The sequence below is a fragment of the Gobius niger genome (assembly GCF_951799975.1).
Source record: "Gobius niger genome assembly, chromosome: 3".
NCBI lineage: Eukaryota > Metazoa > Chordata > Actinopteri > Gobiiformes > Gobiidae > Gobius > Gobius niger.
This window is the reverse complement of record NC_136854.1, coordinates 19,885,676-19,896,470: the sequence shown is the minus strand read 5'-3', so window position 1 is coordinate 19,896,470 and position 10,795 is coordinate 19,885,676. Positions and strand designations below refer to the sequence as shown.

The 10,795-nt window shown below is 39.9% G+C and overlaps 1 protein-coding gene across 1 annotated transcript; it reads right to left on the bottom strand.

Annotated features, from left to right (window-relative positions):
• Window positions 1–106: 106 nt before the first annotated feature.
• Window positions 107–10,585, bottom strand: LOC306960333 (uncharacterized protein). Its single transcript, XM_079552759.1, has 6 exons — window positions 10,223–10,585; window positions 7,412–7,456; window positions 7,015–7,059; window positions 5,600–5,750; window positions 5,254–5,418; window positions 107–4,728 (listed from the first exon to the last, which is right to left on the bottom strand). Exons 1-6 carry the CDS (start codon window positions 10,271–10,273, stop codon window positions 3,704–3,706), a joined length of 1,482 nt encoding a protein of 493 aa, XP_079408885.1. The 5' UTR covers window positions 10,274–10,585; the 3' UTR covers window positions 107–3,703.
• Window positions 10,586–10,795: the final 210 nt, after the last annotated feature.

Sequence of the window (10,795 nt, the reverse complement as noted above, 5' to 3'; positions counted from 1 at the left end):
GTTGACACTGCACTGACATACACATTCATCCTGTTATAGATACACAGACAGTACTATATAATATACTACAGTTGTAGTATCATTTATTTCAACACAAAATGCACTGTTTTGTTGTGTCAGCAGTTTGTACACTTTAGAAATTCAGTAAATTACAATGAAATGCAAACACCAAGTGGATTAAACTTAAAATATAATATATATAGATAAATAGGGAAACATCAACAATGATGCAACAAAAAGCACAGCTTTAGACTTCACACCAGATTACACCCACACCTTTTTTTTCCTAAACACCAATGCACAAAGTTCTGTCATTTTACATGACTACTTGTTAAAAATGTCTTACAGTCTATCTAGACTTACAACTGAACCAATTCAAATAACACTCAACTTTGGTTTCAGTACAGTAAAACTAACAATGGCTGAATATCACTACACAGTCGACAGTAACTCACACATGCGTACAACACATCTAAGAACAGTAGTAAGAAATGCACAAAGTTACCCTTAAAGAACACTACAATCTGTAGTAATAAGAATCAACTGTTCTACAGAGAAGTATACATACTGTAGATACTGCTAATAATGTGTCTCATCGTTGCTGGAGTAAAAGGAGATAAACAGTCTAGAGTTTCCTGATGTGATTAAGATTTATTTTGGAATAAGCCAAACCAATGTGGGCTCAATGGTGTATATGCTCACGCATACAGAAAACAAAGCGAGTACAAATATTCCATCGAACTATCCTGATAAGAAAAGGAAACAGTCAGAGAAATTCAAAACTCTGGAGGTAACAGTCTTGTATCAGGCCTTGGGGGTTACACTGAACTTAGCTGCTGATAAGGCAAAATAATACATCTTTTCTATTTACAGTGAGCTTACTCGTACTACTTTGATAAAGATAACTTTATTCTAATGCCTTTCATGCGTAAACAAACCAAAGATTATTTTTGCAGGAAACAATGTTTGATTAATCCCAGAAATACGTAAATGCTTGAGAACTAAAGGTAGGGTATTAAGGATATTTTGTAAGTACTTCATTCATGTTCTTATTAGACATTTGTGTCCCCAGATATGAATAAACATGTTCAAATCTAAGGTTTACTTTGCTTATAACAAGGGTTAGTAATGTTGATTTATTCACAATTATAAAACATTTTTACATGATGTAAGAGTTGGTTGTTTATATTTTTTTGTTTTGGTTCTTCAACCAATTATCCAACCAGAAAGCAAAAAGAACGCCACACTTAAGGTTAAAAGGCTAAAACTAGTTGGCAATAAACTCAAAAGGACTTTCTCTCTCGCTTCAATCAACCATGTTCAAATTTGTGCCCCTGCAGGCCTCCAGTAGTTGAAGCTATAGTAGCTGAATTCTGATGTTTCCAATGAGGAAACGTCAGGGTATCTTCAATATGTCGCCTAAAGCAGCCTGGGTACAGTTGTAGTTGTGGTGGTGCTTGTAAACCTGTAAAAGTGCATCTTACATACCCTTTCTTTAGGATATCAAACAGCAGATTTAGTGCTTGAAAAGACTGATTTACTTTCACTAAGAAAATGAGGTGCAATAGTACGTTTATTGATAACTACACAATTAAAATATGTAGTCCTCTGCACTGACACTGGCACAATGACGCGGCAAAATTGTGTCATAACCATATGAGGCATAAACTGTAGCTACATAGAAAATGAAATAAAACAACTTTGTACTTAAAACAGCAACTTTTCCAATCAAACATTTTCCAATAAATTATTAAAATGTAAATAATTGTTTCGTATCATATGTTATCCAGGGCTTGCATATACCCATCATTCACTCCAAATCGTTTACAAGAGGTAAATTACTTTTCACAACAGTTGTTTCCTATCAACCAGAGTTCACTAGAATAAGGAAAAATGTGTGAATGCTATTGCTAAATACTTTTTTGCAAGTCTCACCTCTTACTATTTTGGAGACTGCTCAAGCTGCTATGATGATGGCTGATCTACAGCTATATACAGACAACATGCTTTCATAGCAGCAGCTAATGGTATCACGCTAACAGAAACTCCACTTCTATTTGGCAGCAATGACCACATCAAGCTCCTGTTGTTTCGAGCATTTTTAGCTTTTATATAGTTGCCTACACAATAAAAATCTTCAACTGGGCCATTTCTGTGACCCGTACACCTCCTTCAAACCTAAAGACATGATTTATCTTCCAGCACATAGCAATAAAATGGTAAGTCACGTCAAGACATGTGTTCACAGAGTAACTGCATTTTATAAACTTGTTATAAATTGGCCTGGTGCCATTTAAATGTTAGATTAAAAAGTGGTACATTTTATACAAGTATGTATTAGGAAGTTAGTTCCTGTGTGCAAATACCAGTGAGAAATAAATCAAAGTATGCAGGCTTAACTAAACAAAGCCGGCCTCAACCAATTTAGGGAGAGTGTCAATACAAACATGACTGAAACAAATGTTTTAGTTCATCCACCTGTAATTACTTTTGTGGGAATCAAATTTTAGTCACAGACATGCACATATCTGAGACTATAAATGTAATGGGCATAACAGTCTGACTCCACAGAAGCTGAGCCACCATAGTTTTGGACACATTGTGGCATCATTGATTTGAACCACATTCAGTCTACATTCAGCAATAAGATTAGATTATTAGGCTTTGCCTAAAAATAAGTAACACTCACAGCAATGAGCCCCAAGGGTATGTGAAAACATAATGTGGAGTCAAACTGTCAGTCAATAGAATATTTAACAGTCTGGTGTAACAATATACAGTCACAACATTGTGGTAAAGCTTTGCCACCAACTCACTCAACAACCTTAAAGGAGAGACATAGAGTATTGTCTAAAAAGTTCACCTCTGAAAAGTACACAACTGGATATAGTTGCCTTCTTTCATTGTGGGGCAGTAACCCCAAAAGAAAAGACAAACTCTTGACCCATTCTCTCACAGTATATAAAATTGGATATCGATCCAAGAAATGCACAAATAAAATGTCTAAAGTAAGAAATATTCATATAACTCATTACAATCTGCATGTCAGTGGGTTAACAGCACTTCCATTATTAGTTTTTTTTTTTTTTTTACTGATTTTCACGGATCAGAACGTCCATCTATGAATGCCTCACGAGGTAGAGAACTATCTATAATTCTGCACAAGAAAAAGCTATGTGAATGTCTCACAAATATGCATATCTTTGCAAAGCACAATTATTTCACTTTGTAAAAACAATGGTAATTTATATAACACATTTGGGATTTTGGTAAGTAACCATAAAAGCAATGTTTTCCTACAAATAAATGTATTTGGCATCACACAAGATAGTGAAAATGATGCTGGGGAAACTGCAATCATCATGCTGCTGCAATGACTCTAGTTTTTCAAAGTAATGGCATTTGATTTAGGGCTACAAAGACAGATAATGTCATTACCACACTTCGATTTATGTGTGAACCGACACCAAAACTAGCTGACAACTTCAACTCGTATGAGGCTTCTGATCCTCTTGTTATTTCTTTTTATGTATAAGAAGAATCAAGAGCACACTTCAGCCTCTGTCCTACACAAGGACCTACAGACCTGCAAGACTTGTCTTCAGTGATTCAACTTTTCACTTACTAGTCTTGTTCTATGAGAATGCTATGAAACTAGACATCTCACTTCTGGTACTTAGTCTACATCTCCCTGGCCTTCTACCTAAGAGGACTCCATAGTGATGATGGCCTCACCAGTCTTCAGGTTTACACTGCAGGTTGGTGAGATGCGGCTGCTGCGTTCAGCACAGTCGTCCCGGTGTGGTGACTGGGCCCCTGCCTTTGCCCCCTGATTATGACTTAAAGTCTCCTTTTGTTCTTCCTTTCGCTCCTGTCGTTTGACGTGGCAGCGACACACCTCAATCCCAGAGTCCCCAGTTAACCTTCGATGGCGGAAATGGTCTTCTTCATCGTCATCATCAACAAACTCGTCTTCTTTATCACATGTAGGCCTCTCCGTGTTGGAGGGAGAGAAGAGCACGGCTTTAGGTGGGGACAAAACAGGTCGAAATGTAGATTCTGCAGCTTCGTTTTGTGACTTTTCTTTCTTAACAGCAATGGCTCCAAGTGGGTCTGGAAAAGCAAGAGGATGGACTTGACCTGGCGGGAGAGTGGACAGGAAAATAAGAGGCGAGAGAGGGTGACACTGGGGGTTTGAAGGGCCAGGGGTGTTGAGAGAATGCAGAGGAAGTGAAAGCTGTGGTGCTGAAGGCGAGATGGCCTCTATGGCAGCAGCTGATTGTCTCTGCAAGGGCAACACATCTGGTTTTACAACAGGGATGACATCGGGTTGGATTTGTGCAAGAGCTGGGGGAGAGGACGTCGGCGTGAACAGGGACTTGTTTCCATGCTCACTGGGCGTGGACATGCGGCTGCTGTCGTAGGTTTCATCTGTCACTTGAACAGAGAAGGAAGTGCTGGAGGGGGAGGTGATGGAGCAGGACTCACAGGAGCAGCTGGTGTAGTTGTCGGAGCTCTGGGAGGATGTGAAACCACTCGGTCCGGGGCCCAGATAGGGAGGGCAGGGAGGGCCTGGGTGGCCCTGATTTTGGTGGAGGAGATATGAGGAACTGGTGCTGCCCAAGGAGCCTCCCTGCAGAGCAAACACAGAGCTGTATGGAGGAGGAGGGGTGCTGGGCTGTGCTGCCACCTCCTCATAAGACGGCAACTTGAAGGAGGCCAGGAAACCTAGAAATAAAAGAATTTCCAGCATCAGCCCGATGATGTTGGATATTAACACTGCTCCAACTACACCAATGAGGCACTGACCTTGGTTAGTGTTTTACAATTATACACAAAAACAATGTCTTCCTTTTTTGAGGCCAACATTAGAAAAAAGAATTTGTTGTTAAAATTTTGCCTGATAGAATAAAGTAAATTCAATTAACATACATAATCTACTTGCTTGGGGGTAAAAGAAGAGCTTAAGACATAAATATCTTCTGCCCTAAGGATTTTGACAATTCAATGCTACAACAGGGTCAACCAAAGCTTTACCAACTGGTGGGACATTTGTCTAGTTTGACGTGTCCATAATACAATATTCTATACAAGTTATATGAGTATCTTCATTGGTTTGTTTTCTATTTACATAAGTCTGCATTGGAGTAGCCTGGACAGCCAGGTCCAAGACATTCTGAAAGAACAAAATGCATGGTGTCGAAATGATGACTGTGATAAATACTTTATAGAAAAGGATGAGCATAATCATACTGAGGTCAAGCATTGGGGAGGAAGAGTAGTTGCAGGCTCCATTGTAGGCGATGAGGTTGATCTCCCTCTGTCTCTGCTGCTGCTGGATTCGCATCTTGGCACGACGATGGCGGTAAGCGCAAAAGCAGCTGAAAAGGATCAGTACAGTCCACAACAACCAGAACCCTGCAACCAGACCAACAGGAAATTAACCAATATGACATCTAATTATGAAGACGAGCACAGAGATTACATGATGATAAATAATGACGGGCCCATCTTCATGCATGATCTGAATGATGAGCTTCCCCCAGCAAGGTATTCTCCACAGTGGCACAGTTTTGAAAAAGTCAGTCGGTCAACTCACACCAGAGTTCATAGTAGTAGGTACAGCAGCCAGTCTCTCCGCAGCAGTGTCCGATTTCACACAGATATCCAGGCTTGTTGTTTAACCCTGGGCAGTACTTGGAACTGACTGGGACTGGCAGGCTGTCTGAGTCCTCGTGTTGCTTCACCACCTAATGTCCAAAACACAAAACATTATAAAATACATATTCATATTAGACAGAAACTGGCCTGACCTTAACCTGAAACATCTCAGGGTCTGCAGACAAAATGAGAACTTTTATACTTTGTAACCGGGTGATTGGTGTCATTGTTTAAATTAACAAACTTTGAAAGCTTTTGAAATTTGCATTTTGTCCAGGGTTAGTGCTAGATAATCTGCTCAGAAGGGACGGTCTGCTGTGAAAACTTTCATGGCTCAAAGGTTAGGGTTAGGAACGGGGATAATATGGTTAGCCTTAGGGTTGGGATTAGGGTTACTTAGATTTTTAGGTTTGTCATAGACCTATACAAAATCAGTGATCTCAGGTCGATACAAAATCAGAGCAGACTGTCCCTCCGAAGTAAACTATATAAAATTTACCTTTGTCCACATGGGCAGCAAGCAACTACCGGTACACAACTTTCAGCAGAAAATAATAGCATAACTCATTATGTTTCTCTGTAGTGGTTCCCTCTGTGTCACTGCTAGCTGTTTTCTCTCACAGTCCACAAGCCCTCACTTGGTGTGAACAGATCCTCAGAACACTGCGACACGTTTGACATCCATTTAGTAGGATGTTTGAACATTTTGTTTTGCATTCATGATGATAAACTACTGTTGGGAGATAGTAAGACTTCCATCTCATACACCACGTACACCAGGGTTTGTATTTGTGTCCTACCATCTGAACAAATTCTGTTAAGATTACTGTTATCAAATTAAGTTATCTTTAATTGAAATGAAACAAGTCCAAAATTGCAGATGATCCTGAGTACATTGGTCACTCTTTGCCAGGGGCGTGTCTACGGGTGGCCAGGCCATTATCACAAGGCAGATTTTCCCATTTAAGCCTAAAAGGGGGTCAGGACAGTGCATGTTAATGAACACACATGGGACTGATGCATGTAAACACATCACACCGGATTGTAGAAGCTAAATTCCATCCGTCATCCCACACTCGCACTCTCAAACACACTTTGGCTGATTGGATTTTTTTGCATATCCTTTCAAGGCCTAAACTTTACAGATAAGCTAAAAAATCAGGTGCTCTGCTTACGAAAATTCAAAATGTATAGAAAATAAATACATATTTTTAAAACAATAAAACATATTATGAAATATATAGGAGGCCTGGTACAACATTTGCTGAAAAATTTATTTTTATGTTCATTTCAGTGATTACAACATGTTTGATAAATGCAACAGGTGAAACGAGAGTTGGGGAAATCACGCACTTTATTAACCGTATTGATGTCAGCCTCCTTCTGCGATACCGCCACCTGAAATAGCACATAAAAAGCTTTTGTGAATATGGCTGATATTTAGCAGTCATTTGCAAGTCACCGCTAAAAGCAGCAAGTGCATATTTCAATAATAAATACTTTGACAAATGATAGGGAGATGACAATTTTCGACACCCTGCATGAACACTGGGAAATTATGGCCTCTTCTCATAATGCTGAGAGTAGAGGTTGCCATGTCTGCTTTGTACATAGTTGCCACACAAGAGAGTTGGAGGTGATAACAAATAGCTGTGTATCACCATAGTAACCAAACCGGCTTGGCACCGAGGCCAGTTTTAATCATGTTTTATGTAGGTTATTAGCAGAAATGTGTAGTACGGCTTCCTACCGTTACAGTCTCCATTCCAACCAGCCCTTGCAGCGACATGGTCATCTGCAATACAAATACATTTGAAAAAATCACATAAAAATTAAGACCCATGATAGCGGAGTGTACATGCTATCAATGTGAAGAATGCTTAAAGGTGAAAACATGTTATGTTATGCACAAATACAGAGAAACTGAGCATATCTGAGCAAGAAGAGGAGTCTGTGTGCTGTTCAAGGAGAGGGGAAGGTCAATGAGTATTTAACAAGGCAGAAGTCGAGGCACACACACTCCGCATCGATCACTGAATCTATTTCACGCTTCAATTATTTATTATTCCAAGTTTTGACGAACAAAAGGCAGCCCCATTATTTACCGATCAGTTGTGCTTTTCACCCATGTTTATATCATCTATATTGGTGACAACACATTAGCAAAGACCTATAGTAGCAGTAATAGTAAGCCAAACTTTGCAATATCTTTAGCCATACAATTTTATTGTTTACTTTTCAATCACACCTGTAAAATTTGTGACAACTCTTTCAGTATTTCACAGCGAAACATCTAGGCAGCACCTAGTAGCAAGAACTGTAAATGATCAAACAGATCAATTTACTTAAATGGACAGATGAACACTTTCCATGCAAAAAGGTACATTTAAGTTTGAATCTTGATGTTGACAGAGTTTGACCCTGAAAATCTTTTAAATTAGTCTTGGTTTAGTCTGGGATCACTTTCATAGAAACGTTGTTTCCACAGAAACCCTGACCCTTGTTGAACTCATGGCCCCTCGGCTGACAGAAGGTCAGAATGCACTGCAAGCAGCAGAAAACTAAAGCGAAAGAATCGGCGAAGTCTTTATCTTCACTTCTTAAATAAATGTCCATCATGGTTTACACCTCCATTTAATCATTTTGTTTGTTTTGTAATGATTTGCAGTTTGGTCCCTGGTTTATATTGTTTTATATTTGAAGAGGAAACTTCAATTACACATTTTTCATTTATTACATCTTTTTGATAATTATTAACTGTTGTGCATAATCTTCAAGAGCCTTCATGTAAAATATAGGTGCTAATCTTATTTCTGCCAAACCTAAATTAGTTATACAGTTTTACACAAAATATCATCAAAATCAAAGTTTGTAAATAGTCGGCAGTACAAATATATTCCACATTACCTTAAAGTACTTTGGTAAAGTTCACAAACCCCCGGTGGAATAGATCCTGAGCTGAGAACTAAACTAACCTAAACCTACATGGTTCACTCAAAGACAGCTGAACCTTTGTAAAAGTTGTGCTGGCTCCAACAAATATGTCAGACCTCTGGGGCTCCCTGCCTTGTTATAGACCGCCTACTATGTACATTGTGTGCAATGCAGTGGCCCGGGAGTTTAGGTAGTCAGCCCGGAGCACAATGCTGGTTTTAAAGTCAGCAGAGTTTGTGTGTACTTGTATACTTTCAAATAGACTATAAACAGATTCACATTCGCACCTACTATGTAACAATAAGTCGTGTTGCCACCACCAACACAATAGCAGCTGTCAGTGCAATCTGCTGTTATTGGCATACTACCATTTACTGCACTCCTACATTTTTCACAGTATTTTATACAAGTTATTTTCAAACTACCATCAGGCCACTTTAGATTGACCTCAGTATTTTAATTTTCACTTTAGATCACGGTTGTTATTTAGCTAAAAATCTTAATAATTAAAGTCATTGCATCATTTCTGGAGCAAAAAATGTAATGCCCAGTATTTGGTACTGGATATTCTGTAGCCTAATCATTACTTTTATCACAACAAACCTCAACATCTTCAGCTCTGCTTTGCTATCGATTACTAAATAATCCTAATATATGAAATTTTAATTGCAATTCAACTTAAATTATTCTATACCCCACACACCAAGATTTGACTTTTTCCTTTGTAAATCAACAGTAGTGGCACCATGTTGCCCCCTCAGATGATTTATCACTGTACATTACGATGGAGAAAAGTAGCTGGTTCTTATGGCCCACCATACAGCAAACAGCACATGAATGTACTGTGTAACAATGTAAAGTGGTCATTTTGATCTCCCCAGAGACGTTACAAAGCACAGACAATTTTCCTCAAGTTCCAGAGGTCTCCAGAACTCACTGTCATCCACTGAACTGTACGCAAGAAAGCAAAATACACACAACACCAGGACAGATATGTCTCCATTATGTCTATGGCTGATCGTACAGCAACGCATACCACACATACAGATATATAAAGATATAGTAGCCTATATGTACAGTTGCAATTTCATTTAATAATGTTTTAATACACTACCATGTAAATGTCTAGAACTACTTACTATGTACATGACTATGACTATGTGAGATCAGTCTGCATAATTATATTATTATTATTATTATTATTATTATTATTATTATTATTATTATTATCTGGTGACAACCCATATCTCAGCGCACACAGTGGTACACATGTTCACACATCTAGAAGCTTATAGACTTACTTTCACCATTACCAAACCTCTACTTCTCCAAATGTAACTTCACTGCATAAAGACATTTGTTAGACTTGCACAGATGGAGCCCGCAAGAACCACTAAAATCTAGTTGACTCTCATAAACTAAGGCTGTTGCGATGTGCGTGGACGACATAACAATGAGCTATGTTCCAAGCATGCAATCTAGTGCATCAAGCAAGCCGCTGTGCATGCCTCATATCCGGGCTAATGTTTACCAACAGAGCGCGCAGGCCGTGGGGAGCATGTTGCAGAGGTGAAGCCCAGCTGTTGACAGCAGCAGCGTGTGAGATAGAGTAAAGGGGTAAATGTACCTCCTCAGCCGTGAGCCCGTGGCAGAATGTCAACGTCTTCTCTGGATCCATAGCGAAAGATGGAGATCACACTGAACAGATGCGACGCCGATAGACCCAATATGATGTTAATGTGCTACACCGCCGCTGTCCCACTCCATAGAAGCGACTGTCTCCCCATCCGCCATTCCCCCGGACGGACAGACGCACGGACAGACAGACACACACATACACACGCACGCCCCTCCCAGACTACTCCACACACGAGGATGGGGAGGCAGAGCCTGTGTGTGCGGATGGAGTATCGTGCAGTCCACGGTGCGATAGTAGGCAGCTCTGTGTAGTAAATAAAGCTGTTGCATGGAGTATTTTCGCGCTGGGGGTGATGTCATACCTCCAACCCACACGACACTTGAACACCAGGCCGCGCCGGTGATTGGCCAGGGCTCCCAGCAACAGCCGCACACGGGCTGCACCAAGCGGCTACACACCTCACAACACTGGCATCTAACTGCAACAATCTGTGTCCACGGCATAGACCCATATGTGCCGTGATATATGTCGTGGGGTTGCACTTTACAGCACAGTAACAGC

Coding starts and splice junctions, on each gene's coding strand:
- LOC306960333 (XM_079552759.1), bottom strand. CDS start 10,273: ATGGATCCAGAGAAGACGTTGACATTCTGCCACGGGCTCACGGCTGAG. Junction 7,060..7,411: donor TTGGAATGGAGACTGTAACG/GTAGGAAGCCGT, acceptor GTGCTATTTCAG/GTGGCGGTATCGCAGAAGGA. Junction 4,729..5,253: donor CTCCCCAATGCTTGACCTCA/GTATGATTATGC, acceptor TTTTATTTCTAG/GTTTCCTGGCCTCCTTCAAG.